The sequence below is a fragment of the Ascaphus truei genome, chromosome 11 (genome assembly GCF_040206685.1).
Source record: "Ascaphus truei isolate aAscTru1 chromosome 11, aAscTru1.hap1, whole genome shotgun sequence".
NCBI lineage: Eukaryota > Metazoa > Chordata > Amphibia > Anura > Ascaphidae > Ascaphus > Ascaphus truei.
Window position 1 is genome coordinate 34,750,674 of NC_134493.1, and position 16,394 is coordinate 34,767,067.

Here is a 16,394-nt window from a genome sequence, read left to right on the forward strand (position 1 = left end):
GTGGTTCGGGTGCCAAGCCCAGAACGCTGACCTGCAACTCTTCACAGAAGCCTCAGGATTGTCAAAGCACAAAGGGATTAAATGAGGTACAGGCCAACCGAGAAGGGCCCACTGCTACAACACAAACGGTGGGACGTTGTCGAGATTTCAATACCTGCGGGTTTTCCACATGTGCCTTAAACATCAGGGATTAGACGATGTTCAATACGGGACACACTCGTTCCGCATTGGGGCGGCAACAGAAGCATCACGCGCGGGGCTGTCCATACCAACAATACAAAGAATGGGTCGCTGGGAATCTAATAGATACCGGTCTTACATCAGGCGAGCTTTAATAAGAACAAGCCTTGCTGGAATAAACCCCCCCACCACCCCTCTTTTGTGCCTTCGCAAATTCCGCAGACGCATGGATCATCGGGGATTCACTCGTACACTGGGCAGAGAAGCGAGCGCTCGAACGCCCTTACGGGGGTAATCTGGGGTTGCGCGCCAGCAGGCCAAGGTATTCTGGTGGGGGAGGAGGGGGATGCGGTGAGGACAATTGCTCCCACGGCTGATATCCTTGGCTAGAGATAGAACACCGCATATCATTATTCCCGCCGGGGAAAACAACCTGGCAGCGGTGCGCTCCATCAAGCTGGTCCAGCATATAAAGCAAGACCTGGCTCGCATCCTCTCTCTTTGGCCAGGAATTCAAATTATTTTATCATAAATAGTTTGCAGACTAGTGTGGAAGGGTGCGTGGGTCCCGGGCGCAGACGACAGAGTTCGCATTAAGATAAACAAGACGGTGGGGAAATTTATAAACGCAATTCAGGGGTTGGGTTATCAACCACTCGGATTTCAGTCACAAGATAAGTGGCTTGTTTAGATTGGACGGGGTACACCAATCAGAAATCGGTTCCGATATGTTCAATAATGAGTTGCAGGAGGGTGTGGAGAGGGTCATCGCGAGTCTGGCGGTACGGGCCAAATTTAAGGGGATTTAAACAGACCTGTCGGTGGCGGCAGTTGGGGGTAAGTGCTTGTCCTTGCCAGAAGGAGCTCGGGCTGATAAAGCCCGGGGGTAGAGTTGAGGGGGCGTTGTCACCGGGACGTAACTTCCGGGAGCCCTCTCGTGATAACGGCCGGCTCAAGGGGGCATGGCGATGGTTGACAGGGCCAGCGGGTCAAGGCCCAGCTGACCCTTCACTTAACCTAGTAAGCGAGCATTCTGGCAGGGGCTAGCAGTTACACTATTATATACTAAACAAAGCCGCAGCCTTTTATACCTCCAGACCGAGTCTGTCATTATTTGTATGTTTGTGTGGGAATGGTAAAAGAAGGAAGGTGGGCTTCCTCTCAGCTGGTCAAGGCTTCAGGAGGGTGACCAAAACTGTCACAGCTCATTACATTTGTATAAAGTAAGTGGTGAGCACAGCTGTATCAGTAAATCTCGTCACAGTTCTTAGATTATGCAATAGGCAAAGGCAGGTGGAGAAAATAACATATTTCGCAGTTCTGCCTTACGTAACAGAAGTTCCCACTTGGAAACAAATGTCAGCTTCGTGTAACCTTAGGCAAGTCACTTTATTGGGAGGATAAAAACTAGATTGTAAGCCCTTGAACATTTCCTTAAGAATGGGCTGAAGTGGGCAGAGACTCGAATAATGACAGAGTTTTTTGAAGCAGGGGAACCTGGTTGCTATCCCGCTGTCAGCTCCTTGTAACCTTGGGTAAGTAACTTTATCTCCCTGTGCCTCAGTGTAACGAGTGCTCACCACAAACAAGACAAGACTGCGTGGCTGAGGTGGTGGTTTGGTAAACACCGACCCGGAGCCGAGCGGTTCGAAGTCGTGTAGGTTCAAGTTCGAGTGTGTAGGTTCGAAGTCGTGTAGCCGGGTCAGGGTAGGAGAAGTCGGGTAGTAGGTATATTCGCCGTAGTCTGTGGTTGGAGATAGGAGGATAGTAGAGGTCACGTAGCAGAGGTCGAGGACAGGAGATGGTAGAATAGTGGATGAATCCGTGGTCCATGGCACCCCCCCCTCAGCTGAGACTGAAAGACAGAACAGACAAGACAAAGCAAGGCAGGACAAGAAACAACAGAGTGCTTGCGACCAATACAACGTCACAAGAAAAAGTGTTATGCTCAGCCAAATAGCAGAAGCAAAGACTGAATATATAAAGAGTGAAACAGCCAATAGGTGAACTGCTGGTCAGAGCATTGATTCGTAGGTGTGCTGAGTGCACACAGCAGGAGCTGATGAGGAAAGCTTACAGCGTCAGAATCAAACTCTGGGCCGGAGCCTGTGTCTGATTCTCACACTCCGGCACCAAATCATAGATTGTAAGCTCATCTAGGCAGGGACTGTGTCTGTAAAAAATCCCGCTAACCGCGCACTATGCTGTAATTGTGATACGCTTTGAGTCCCATTGGGAGAAAAGCACTATATGAAATATAGTTATTTATTATTACTAAGATACAGCTAATAGATGAATGTTGGTTCTTGTGTGTCAGCATGAACAGCAACAGACGTATAATCCTTCATTGCTACAGTACATGCCTCTTCAGAATAATCTCCAACATTTAGTATAAAACAAATAAATCAAAAGTAAATAACCAAAAGGTCACCTAGCAAAAGACTAGTTTATTGTAATAATTATAATACCAGCATAATTGCTACAGCCATTTCTCAGAGATCAGAAAATATGTTCTCCTCTTCTCTCTCTAGAGGATTCAAAATATAAGATGTTGTAGAGCTAATCACAAGCTCATTTCTCCAGCCACTCCTGCCTATGTCTAATTAGGGTGAAGTATGTTAATGTTACAGCGGTACGGCCTACAGACGCTTAGCGTTACCATATTAATTGTGTTCAAGGAAAGAAGCATGAGTTGCGCTTATCCAAGGTAATTAGTGATGGATTTGTTAATTAATACCAGAAAGTCAAACTGCCTTTGTCTTGTCTAGTGCAATTAGCTAAAGATGTTTAAACTTTTTTTTTTTTGGTAGTAAACTGACTTTTCACAGAGAAGTAATTCAATCGTGAACTAGAATACAAAATGCTCATTATCTGAGCGTACTTCAAACCCTTCGCCAATCAGATCATTTTGTGCGCCTAAAAGACTCGGCATCTACTGTAGTCCAGTAATGAGGGTCGCTGCTCAATAGTCCAGCCACTATTACATATCAGGGGGAGGGGGATCAGTGCTTCTTTGATATGGGGCAGCAGCTTCACTGCATGCTTAACGTAAGCCGTAATAGATATTACTTAAAAAAAAAAAAAGACAGCGTGTCAATATATATTGATGACAATTTAAAAAAAGTGTAGTCCCTATCAAATAAAAATAAACACCTAGATATTTTGTCACCCAAGACTTATTTATTTTTTTAGATGAAATAGGCCATATTACTGGGCTACAAGAATACACTATTTTTCGTTTAAAAAAAAAAAAAGCAGATAAACCTTTTATCAACTGCAGTCAGACATTAGAATAAATATTCACACAAAGTGCAAGGAAAAGTAATAAAGCCGTATCATTAAAACAAGTACATATGACTGCATGGTGCCCAGGGAAATGGGAACAGGACAGGAATTGGATGCGGGACTAAATTAGATGTTTTCTACCAGCTTAGACAGAGCGCACCTTGTTTGCCAGAATATATGCTGATAGCGAAGCTTCAAATTGTAAAATAACTAAGAGCGTATTGTGAACATGATATAAAGAACGATATATTTATTTCACTATGTAAAGCATAACATTCTCGGCAGTTAGTCAGAAGTAGAATGAAAAAGACATGCAAATCGTAATGATAATTCCCAAAATGTCTTCATTCTGTAGGCAGTTTGTTATACCATGGTGATAAATGAGTTTATTTCTGTAGTGTGATTTGTGTTGGCTCTGATAGCACTAACATACGAAGGCAAACGAAAATACAACATTGAAGACTTGGCATGAGTAACAGTGGTTTTTTTTGAGTGCTTTTGGGAGAGTGGAGTACATGAAAATGTATACTGATACATAAACTGAGCAATATATTATTAGTTTATTCATTTTATAAGATACTCCAGTGAGGTATTGTTTGTAAATAATTTGATTGTATTCGGCACGGTTAGTGTTAATAATCCGCCCTACATCTATATATATATATATATGAAAACGTTGTATATTTGCTGTGCTTATGGGCAATCTGATCAGTTGGTCTGTCACTCACACTCAGGCCAATCAGATTGGTCCATGGCCCGGCCCCACCCCCTCACGCCTCTCATTGGTCCCAACTGCCACACTCACCCGCCGCCGACACAGCTACCCACGACCATCAGCGCCCGCTCCTCGGTGCCACCGCCTCACCTCTCCCCACACCCCCCCCCCCCATCACAGCAAACCCAAACCTCCCTGGGCCGCCAGCACCACTACCCACGGCCATCGGCGCCCGCTCCTCGGCGCCGCCGCATCACCTCAAACACTCCTCCCCCCTCACACCAAAAGCAAGCCTCCTCCACCTCATCTCTCGACAAGCCGCCTCCCGCCCGCCAAACTCGCGCCATCTCCCGCCCGATGCACTGACGCCGCCTCTCACACGCCACCGCCTTCCGCCTGCCCAGTCAGCTCTTCTCGTCGGCCCCCCCCCCCCCTCCCAAATCACGCTCCCCATCCCCGAGAGCACTCCTCCGGCTCTCTCCGCAGCCAACGGGAGGGAGATGCCCCCCCCCCCACGCCGCTACCCCAGCTCTCACCACGCCCCCGCCTTTCACCCGCCCCTGCCCCCACCTTTCACCCCTCCCCCACCTTTCACCCCCCGCCCCCGCCTTTCACCACCCCACCCCTCCTTCCCCCCGTCTTTCACCCCCCCGCCCCCGCCTTTCACCCCCCCGCCCCCACCTTCACCCCCCGCCCCCACCTTCACCCCCCCGCCCCCACCTTTCACCCGTCCCCACCTTTCACCCTCCCCCCGCCCCCGCCTTTCCCCCTCCCCCGCCTTTCCCCCTCCCCCGCCCCTGCAATCCCGGGCAACGCCGGGTATATCAACTAGTTCTTCTATAAAGGTCACAAGATGCTGTCAGATATTTAGTCCCCTGTCCCAGGAGTGGCCAAGTGTGCATTGGAAGGTCACACCGGAGCGCGCAGCGTGCAAAAGTTGCACAAGATAAATCATGCACATCAACGATAGCGTGAGTAAGGCCTCGATTGAGAGCACCAAGGACACAGCACACAGAAGTGAATCCATATTCTTACTTGAGCATCAGGCCACTTGAACATACCCTAGAGTCACAAGGATACTCTGGGCGTGAAGGGGCGCCAGAAGGATACTCCCGGGGAGAAGGGGCGCCAGAAAGATACTCCCGGGGGTGAAGGGGCGCCAGAAAGATACTCCCGGGGGTGAAGGGGCGCCAGAAAGATACTCCAGGGGAGGAAAGGGGCGCCAGAAGGATACTCCCGGGGGTGAAGGGGCACCAGAAGGATAATGCTTAAGGGGCGCCAGAAGGATACTCCAGGTGGGGGGAAGGGGCGCCAGAAGGATACTCCGGGGGTGAAGGAGCTTCCATAAAAATGACAGTAGCAGAAGCCATTTTGAGCAAGATGTCCATACACTGCTCTTGATGGAACTGGCGGATAATTCCTGTGCACGTGGGAGGGAAACGTTCGGGTAGTAAAGGGCCCTTGTATTTGCTGAGACAAAGGGAGTTCATCTAATGGACAATATTGTGGAAAGCAAAGGCAGGTCAAGAATATCTCACATTTCAATATTCTAGAAGGCTTATTTGAATCACCGTTAAGTGCCGGTCCTCTGAACGTTGAATTACGCTCTACACAATTTACACATTATTGTGATATTTCACTTGTCACAATCTGCCATTGGCCAAAGGGACTGCTGGGAAGGTTAGGTTTTAATTGAATATATTCTTTTGTGTATTTCAATATATTTATTTATATATTTATAAATAAGTATTTATAAATATTTATATAGTATTTGTGCCTGGGGGTGACATGACCATACAGTAGGTTAAGAAGAGTTGTATATACCTTCAGTATATTTATTACTATTTTAGAAATGTATATTCATAAAATGTAATATATTCAGATTTTTATTTAGTTTGTGTGGGATTTGTGAAGTGCTCTGATGGTTTTCTCAGCATTTCTTCTTGGTGTCGTATACAAATAATATATACAGAGCCCTACAGTGCTATAATGGTAGGACATTACTGAATACTGCAGCAAACTTATCCTTAAAGGGAATATATGGAACAAATTTCTACATTATAACTTTATAAAATCAAAAGTATGGGAAGATTTTGTCGACATAAATATAACCTTTGTGTTAGTACAAAAATGGTCCAGTATAAAGGATCGAGTAGTACAGGTGCAACCAGGTGGACTTGGACACAGCTACCCGTGTGTGTGCGCCACAGACTGATCTTCCTACGCAACAATACTCCTGCAAAAAGTGTCATTAATACACTGGGATTATAGCAGAAACTGCCCAGGACCCACTGGACTGTGTGATTGCGCCTGACAGGTGTTTATTCCATTTCATTTACAGCCATAGATGGATACAGTTCCTAGCTTGGTTGGTGAAAAGCAATATCCAGGCTTGTCAGAGCATGGGGGCAAGAATCAGCCCGTTCATATTTCCTTAGCCATAGCAGCTTAGCATCAAACGAACAAGCAGCTATTCTGAAGCAGAGAATTATCAAATACAATCACATTATGGGATGCACTAAAATCTCAATATAAGTTGACCACAAGAGAATCAAACGCGACTCCTTTATTTAGAAACCTTGTCTTCAAACCAGGTATGACAGCAAGTGATTTGTCATGGTGGGGAAAAAAGATGCACAAGAATGGGCCCTATTGTTTTTTGACACGGCAAAAAATAAAAATAAAAAAATAAATAGAAAGATAACAGAAAAGCACGAAGCACCAGAAAGAAAAATGTACAGATCTCTTCAAAGGAGACATTGTTTCCTGTTTTATGGGCAAACCCAACAGAAACTGGGAACATATCTGCAACACAGAGATCCATACACAAAAGGCTTGATATCAAGGATGTACCAAACTTTCATACTCACATTACAGGATAATAACTTATTATACATGAGAGAATAGGAAGAGGAGCTGGGAGAGTCTCTGGAATGGGTAGACTGAATAGAAATTTGGGAATCCTGGAGTACATTGATCAAAGAAAAGAGCATAGGCTACTCTTTCGGTGATACTGTAGCTCGGCAAGACTAAATGAAATGTACCCAACGTCCTCCCAGTTATGTTTCAGAGGATGCGAACAGATCGGGAGTATGCTGCATACCTGGTGCGAAGGTAAAGAAATTAAAGATTCTTGAACCCAAATATATAATATTATAAATAGAATGCTAGGCTTACATTAGCCCCCTGGGCAGCACTACTGAACAGAACGCTCTCAGGAACTACCAAATTCCAAGCCACACTTACTTTCAGCCCCGGAACTTTCCTCAATATACAGTAATATGGAAAATAATGCATAAATTCATTGAAACCTGGGAACCATGGTGTAACCCAAAAGGTGCGCAAACTGGGGGGCGCATCCCGCAGAGGCGCCGTACTCTTCCCCAAGGCATCTGAATTAAATGCTGGGGGATCGCGTGAGGCCTCTGCAACGTCCCGTACCTTAAGGAGGGGGGCGCGAACAGGGGGAGAGAGCAGGCAGGGGGGCGCAGCAGGGAAAGTTTGCGCACCCCTTGTGGGTTAGTGATCTACAGTCACTAACGGAGCATCTGCAGCATATCATCCCCTGCAGTTATTTTGAGTGGCCTAATTCACCTGGCCATACAAGCATGCTCAGGTGAAGAAGCGGTTCATGTTTAGAACTTTTCTTTCTAGAACCCATTTTCTGCATTAAGGTGGTTGGAAAAAGCCTGGTGTAGTGGCTGAGATGCTGGGTGAAATGTTTGGCTTTCCAACACAAGCCATCTGATCTTATCCCCCTGCCCTAATTTCTCCCCATTTCCCCCTGCAATCAGATAATGATAGTGGCCTATTCTCCTATCAGAAGGACGCCTATCAGAAGGACGCCATGTACACCAGATAGTGTTGTTACCATGATTCCACCTCAAATATCGACGCATTCATACATTTTATGTAATAATGCAAGCTACATTTACATGGATATGTATGGTTGTGTGTAGTATAAGATAGCAAAGAACATCGCTGTCTTCCACCAGTAACTACAGCTGATCAGAATTGATCTAACCCATTCCAAACCATAAAGTAAAAATAACTTCAGCAGGCAAGGATTCTCCATCTGTTCAACTGTGAATTAATCAAATGTAAAGAACCGCCACCCAAATAAAACAACCATGGGTATACGCCCTGTATTACCATACCTCAGATTCCCTTTATATATGAACTGCTGCTTTCATTAGCAAATTATTTTTTAAAGGCAGGATCCCTACAAAGTAGGAGAGAAGGCATTAGCTGCACAGCTCCAAAAGGGGTTGCACAAGTCATTAGTATGACACTGACAAAAGGCAACCCCCTACCTAGCACGAAAGGATAATTGTCTAACTCAATTTGTATGCCATCTAGATTGGGTTATGAAGGCAGAATTATTTTTTCTCACTAACAAATTAAAGTTATATTTCAGGAAAATGAATCAGAGCCTCATTCCCTGAGTCCCTTGAACATTAGCGAAGATGCAGGTGCCAGAGGATACTTAACCGTGGACCTCCAGCTAAATGAGAGACAATGAAAACAAGACTTCACATACAGTATCTCCATCGCTTCCCCCGTGCTGTTAAAATGCCTTGATCAAACTACAGTTAATTGGGGGAGCCAACAGTGCCAAGTTCCTTTGCAGAACAAATAATTCAAAGGCATTGGTTAAAGACGCATTCCCTTCAGCTCAACTTTTTTATACATATATTGTTAACGAGTCTGAACCACTTGGTCTCAACCAAGCTCAACCACATTGCTCCCAGATCCAAGGACCATCAAAATGTCTGTAAATTGAATGTATAACCTCTGTTCACTTTATGTAACCATGTATATCTGGCATCAGAACTCTGTGCTCAGGACATACTTGGAAACGAGAGGTAACTCACTATTATTTCCTGGTAAAACATTTAATAAATAAAGGCTCTCTGAGGTGAAATTACACCTATAAATATCTCGGACATAATACCTGTGCAGGAGAACACTATGCCTGCCAGGGTCAGCCACCCTCTAACGCAGTGGTTTCCAACCTTTTTAAAAAAAAAACACACATATACACACACACCTAATGGAAATTCTGAGGAACTCCCAACCATCTCTAATAGCAACTACGATCAGTTACATTGTAAAATCTTCTGTATTTGATACAATTTTCAAATGACCAGAAAATTGCAGGGAACCCTTTATGGATGCCCGGGGAACCCAAGGGTTCCTAGGAATCCTGGATGAAAAACACTGCTGTAACGACCAATAGAAAGATGGGAGATAACATTGTGGCTTTCTATTGGTGACCCCGTTTACATATTTTCAGGATTTTGTCTTCTCCAAGGAAACAGACAAAAAAGGGTAATGTGGTTAAGTGCCAGGAAACCATTGCCCCTCTGGACAAAAAAAAAAAAAAAAAAAAGACAGGTATCTACAGTATCTAATCAACAGCTCTACTTTCCTCTGCCAGATACTGACATAGGGGGACTACATCTATAAGTAATAAAGTGTATAAACACATCTCCCTGTTAAACCAAAGCTTCTTAGTGCAGGAAAGTCCCACAATGTACTCACACTTCTTCATTTATTTCCTGCTAGTTGGGTGTATAGTTACATTGGAGCACAAACAGCTTGAGCATGTGCCTGTGGTATAGAGCTTATATGTACTAATCTTCAAAGATGTTATGCGCACGGCCGGCTTAATATGAACAGGAATTTGCTGAACATAGAGTACTTTTTTTTTTGGACTAGACGCAGGGCTACTTCAGGCCTTAAGAGCCAAGAGCTACCAACAGGTCAGGTTTTCAGGATATCCCTGCCCCAGCACAGGTGGCTTAATCAGTGGCTCAGTTGAAGACTGCACCACCTGAGTTGAAGCAGAGATATCCTGAAAACCTGACCTGTTAGTAGCTCCTCTCCTGGCCCAGAGGAAGTGTGGAATGAGCAAAGGTAGCAGTTTTAACATACAATGTTTTAGGTTCAATGCCAGCACGCACTCTAATTATGAATAGCCATTTATCAACGTATAATTATGTAAAAGCTGCAAACATTGTTCCTTTAGAAGCTGATGTGCACCCTGGATCATAAGATATACATTGCAAAGATTCCAGCCAAGAGTTGGAACTACATGTGGAAAGGGTTCAGGAATTAAAAGTCGCTGTATAAATACACATTGCCATTCAGAACAACTGACAAAGGGTCCAAGGTTTAGGGGGAAAAAAGGTCCAAAGAGCCAGATTCATACGGCTTTGGTAAGGGTTAGCGCACCCTTGACGTGAATGGGAGTGAACCCCAGATTGGATGTGCTAACCCATACTGGCGCTTGATGAATGTTCCCCAATGAGAAGACTAGAAGCTATATACAACGGAAAGGCACTGTGCAATAAATTCATGACGACACTTGTCTTATGGTGAAATGAGGATATCTCTGTAAAGCGGAGGTTGAATGTTGCACAATTATACAGTATATGCTTAGAGCAGGTTAGACAAATTAATTCTATACTCACCAACTCTGCTCTCTGTTTCTGGATCCCTGTTTCATCCAAGGTCTGGGATAATTGCGCCTAGAAAAGTAAAAGAATAATAAGTTGCATAACGAGACTACTGATCTAGTTCTTGTTTTCAATAGTCTAGGCAAACATTTAGAATTGGAGCCTAAATCTTCAACTTGTTAAGATGTGTCAATGAAGCATTAATAACCAACAGACAAGGAGCAGTGTTTGGGTTTATTGCCAACCTTAGCCAAAAAGATTGCCTACAACTAAATATTATACAGAACCCATATTCCAGTCAATGTGCTCTGAAAAGGAACCCAGATTCGTAACCACATTTTAAAATGCAAAACCTGCTCTACCATAAATCCATGTGAAATAGGACGGTTTCTAAGAACTCACATTATACTAGAAGAGGAAAGATTTTAGCATTCACTCTGCATAGATTTATAAGTTAATGCAGTTATATTTACCATTTTGAGACTACGTTCTCAAAACGAAAAAGCTTAACTACAAATAACAAGTCTTTATAAAATTGTTGTCATTCGTATGCATTAAACAGCCAATGTATATTTTAAGTAGGATTCGTAATACAAGAAGATGTATTTTGTCTAATGAGCATTTTGAACAGCACATAGAAGAAAACCGCTACTGATCAACGGAGATCTGAGAAGAATTACCATTTCGCTGAAATAATCACAAATACACGGAGTTTATTTTGTTTGAACGTTAATTTTTGGCACAAAACAATAGAAACTAATAAAGCTTTGTCATCAGTTTGTGGGGTGGATATTTAGATGTATTACCATTTTATCAACAAAACATCTCTTGGAACTAGAAGATGTCATTTCACATGATAATTTAGATAGCATATAAAGTAGAGCAGAGATGCTCAACTCCAGTCCTGAAGCACACCCACAGGACAGGTTTTCAGGATATCCCTTGCTACAGCACAGGTGTCTCATTCAGTCCCTGCTTCAGCACAGGTGGCTCAGAGGTTCAGTCTTTGACTGAGCCTCTATTTGAGCCAACCTGTGTTGGAACATGGATATCCTGAAAACCTGACTTGTTGGGGAGGGGGGCTTGAGCACTGGAGTTGAGCCCCCCTGCAGTAGATGCATAGCACATCAATTCACATATACAGCAAAGTCTCTTACTACATACAGATGCAGCAGACTTCATTGCATCGCTGATAACACAACATGTTACGCTATAACGCAGAATATCCATAGGATTCAAAGACGGCAATAACGGGATATTCCACCATAAAGTGCAATAACCTTTGCTATGTCTGTAAATACTTCATTATTGTAACATCATAAAATAACGGAAAGAAGAAAAAAAAGAACATTTTTAATAAAACGTCTAAGCTACATGGGAGATAACAGATAACAAAAAGATCATTGAATGTCTATCCTACCTCTTCTAACACAAGTTTAATCCTGTCTGCAAATGTTACTTATGCCCATACTTTAATATCCGACTGTGCCTTAAATATCTGTAAAGTGTTAACAAAAATTTACTAAACTAGCGCTAGACCAAATGTGTATATATGCAGTGCATTAAAACGTATGCTGAAGCTGCCTGGTGATTCTACTAAGGGTACAATCTCAAGTGAACCCTAAAAACAATATATTGATACAAATGTGGAATTACAATACCTGGCGCATACAAAACAGTGATTACAATACAGTATAATAACAATAAATAATTATAAAGTAAAGGATATGTGACAGTGAAGTGAAGTCCTTTTCCAATGTCTATTAGTGAAATGGACTCTGTCCTCAACTTGGGTAGAATAAAGTCACTCTCATGCAGCAAGTATATTCCTATTGTGTGAGACAAAAACAGAGACACCACATTGCGCAGTATTGACTTGATAGCAAATGGAGTTCTCCCTTATATGTCTCTAAGTGAAATGCCCACTTACTAGATATAGAGTGGGTCTCATGCAGTTGAGAGAATCTGTATCCTTGTTTCTTCTGATCCAGACGTTCACAGGTTAACCCGAACCCCACGTGATGTTCCTGTCTCTCCTGAATCCTTGAAGCAACACTGTCTCTGGAAAGTGCTTTCTCCATCTGTGCTGATCTCCTGTATGTACCTCCAGCATAGGGGTATACAAAAAACAGAGGATTGCGCAATAGTATAAAAAGCTTTAATGACGCATCCTAACTAGATTATTGACAATCCCCTGACGAAGTGACGTTCCCAGTCACGAAACGCGTAGGGAGGAGCCTAAACGAACGTCAATCAGGACTCTCATCCACTCTCCGGTCAGTTCACTGAATAGTGACGTCAGCGCGCTCAAGTCTGGATAGCGCGAGACACACGCGACCAGAAGCAGGAGCTGACAGAGACTGGGGTGTGCTGTGGGACAGCCGGGTCGGGCGTTTAAATTGTTTTTAAACTCACGGAATCTGTGAGTATATTTCTGCAGCTAGTTAGGATGCGTCATTAAAGCTTTTTATACTATTGCGCAATCCTCTGTTTTTTGTATACCCCTATGCTGGAGGCACATACAGGAGATCAGCACAGAAGGAGAAAGCACTTTCCAGAGACGGAGTTTCTTCAAGGATTCAGGAGAGACAGGAACATCACGTGGGGTTCGGGTTAACCTGTGAACGTCTGGATCAGAAGAAACAAGGATACAGATTCTCTCAACTGCATGAGACCCACTCTATATCTAGTAAGTGGGCATTTCACTTAGAGACATATAAGGGAGAACTCCATTTGCTATCAAGTCAATACTGCGCAATGTGGTGTCTCTGTTTTTGTCTCACACAATAGGAATATACTTGCTGCATGAGAGTGACTTTATTCTACCCAAGTTGAGGACAGAGTCCATTTCACTAAAAGACATTGGAAAAGGACTTCACTTCACTGTCACATATCCTTTACTTTATAATTATTTATTGTTATTATACTGTATTATTAAATATCTGTAAATTGAACGTGTGTTACCTTAGTGCACCTAATACAACCATTTATTATTATAACTCTGGATTTTCCTGTCTCTCTTGTGTAACAAAATAATTGTATTTAATTGTAGTTGTTCGCAAACTGCCTGTCAAGTATTGCGATATTCCCTTACGTGGAGGCCGGTATTTATTTACAAAATAAAGGATGACTATGATGATGACCACAGTAGCAAGTGAAAGTATATGTTAGCGCAGGGGTGTGCAAACTTTTCCCCCTGCATGCTGTCCCCCATACCTTTGTTCCGGCGTCCAATGACGCATCGCTGGAAGCCAAAGTAAGTTGCAGAGGCCTTGCGCGGCCCCCGGTATTTAATTTAAATGCCTTGGGGAAGAGCGCAGGACCTCTGTAACCGCCACGCCCCTGTGTTAGCGGATATAAAATGTTTTATTAATTCCTTTAGATTTGTTGATATATTGCAGGTAGCGAAATCTTTTAATAGGTGGCATCACACAGGCTAGCAGCTTCCGCAGCAGACAGAACAGTTCAGTAGTTATTCATTAAAAAAAAAAAACAGGTCTAGCATGTGATGTGGAATTGCTGTACTTTGGGCAAACCCCATTTCTTAGAATTAGTCCCCATCAGCATGCACCAGTTTAATGGTTCGGGAGCCATTTTAATCCAGATGCAAATGTGCAATTAGTAAGCAATCAAATAACAGCAATGTCTGGCTTATTCGACTAACTACATATATCTAAGACAAGCTATCGAGGACACGGCCCTCTGTCACATCAGATCGCTAACATAAACAGACACATTAGTGTTTTAATCTAACAATCCAAAAATAGTTAATCAATTTTGATTGATCTGAATCTAGAAAATCAATGCCACTAAATGTGTATAGTTTACTAAACTGACATAGGATAAATGTATACTAAAAATAATGTGCTTAGTCCTTATCACCTTACTAGAGGCTGCAATTCATTGTCACATCCTTTGTTGGAGCCTTGCAGCGTTTAAGGGATTAGAGGCGCAGACTCCCCTACCGCACTTAAGAATACGGATTTTTAGGTCGTTTCCTTATACAAAATGAGTTTTGAAAGCTTAGAGGGATCTTCTAAACGGAAGTGATAGAACATAAATACTAAAGTATTAAAGCATTTAAGCACTACTGCAGTTATTGTCAAAAGCCCTGGGTTATGTCTCTGGTCATCAGTCAGCATTTGTATAGAGCAGGGGTGCAACTCCAGTTCTCAAGCCCCTCCCCTCCCCCCACAGGTCAGAATATTCCTGCTTCAGCACAGATAGCTCAATCAGTTCCTGCTTTAGTACCAGGGGCACAGTCTTTGACAGAGCCTCTATTTGAGGCACCTGTGCTGAAGCAGGGATAGCCTGAAACCCTGACCTGTTGAGAGGGGGGGGGCTTGAGCACCCCTGGTATTGGTTTTAATTTCACGCTGTGATGCATTTTTTACCGCAGCCAAGAGAACCAGCCTAGGCCTAGAATCAGGAGTCAAGATGATCTGTCGTTAAGGTGACGCGATGCGGTGAAAGCAAGTTGGAGGTCAGAAAAATACAGAAGCTGGCTTGACAGCAGAGATGACATAAAAATTAAAAAAAAAAAAAAAAAAAAGGACAGCACCCTTTGAAAGGCTTCTTTTTTTTTTTTTTTTTTTTTTTTTAACCCAGAATAAAATAATATTGCACTTTAAACAGAATGTATAATGGAAATTGAGGATTAAAGGACTTCTTTTCATTTATAATGGATGACTGTCATTGCTCACAGGGATGTATCCTAAATTCAGATTTAAGGAAGATGGAGCTGTCACCATCAGTATGCATTATCAATTAGTTTTTATAATTAAGGTATGGAATCTGAAAACCTACATGACCCCGCAACTTTATAAACGTAACTAGCATTTACCCCGGAAGGGTTTATAATTCATTGCTGGGTAATATGATGCATACTTTCCAACCAATCAAATGGGACAAACCAAAACCAGTCACAAGAACTTGTATAAATGTCATTCTGACCACAGTCAAAGGGCGGCCAACTCCATTCCTCAAGGGCCACCAGCAGGCCAGGTATTAGGGATATCCCTGCTTCAGCACAGGGGGTGCAGTCTTCAAATGAGCCACCTGTGCTGACGCAGGGATATCCCCAATAGCCTGTTGGTGGCCCTTGAGGACTGGAGTTGGCCGCCCCTGCAATAGTCCAATGTTAAGGTTGGTTTCAAAAGCCAAGTGCATATTTATAGTGTTCCATGAATATACATGTATAAGGTTTAGTACCGACACCAACCCTCGTAGCTAGAGGGCTGTATGAATGTCTCTGAAATTGTAAACCCTGAAAAGATTCCACTAAATGCAAGATACTAGTAAATAACTTATTTTTACAGTAACCTATTAGTACGTAAACTTTTCCCCCTGCCTGCTATTCCCCTCCCCCCCCCCCCCCATCCTCCTAACCTTGTCTCCGGCGTCAAATGGCACCGCGGGGTCACGTGACGTCACTCCGTTGTTTCATTTGATGCCGCGATGCCATGTCGCCTAAGGGAAGTTGCAGAGGCCTCACGCGATCCCAGGCATTTCATTTAAATAAAAAACAAAAGAACAAGGCGCACAACGCACATAGTGTATTAAAGTATAAAATGTGACTTTATGGTTAAAAGTAAATAGTTCTGCGTACATCAAGTGAGAATAAACAAGCAGTTGGTATATAGGTTTGTGCTGTGGGGCGTTCCACACAAGGGACTCATCCACCCACCATCCCTAAATGGAGGACGCTGTAAGGGACAGATGAGACGACTCCAGACCCATTGCATGCTGAGATC

The 16,394-nt window shown here is 43.3% G+C and overlaps 1 protein-coding gene across 3 annotated transcripts in view; it reads right to left on the reverse strand.

Annotated features, from left to right (window-relative positions):
• MAD1L1 (mitotic arrest deficient 1 like 1) overlaps positions 1–16,394 on the reverse strand; it is a 482,152-nt gene that overhangs the window by 251,344 nt on the left and 214,414 nt on the right. For all 3 annotated transcript variants that reach the window (XM_075565583.1, XM_075565584.1, XM_075565586.1), the window contains exon 13: positions 10,657–10,713. In XM_075565583.1, the coding sequence (XP_075421698.1) occupies positions 10,657–10,713 (57 nt within the window). The remainder of the gene's footprint in view (positions 1–10,656; positions 10,714–16,394) is intronic.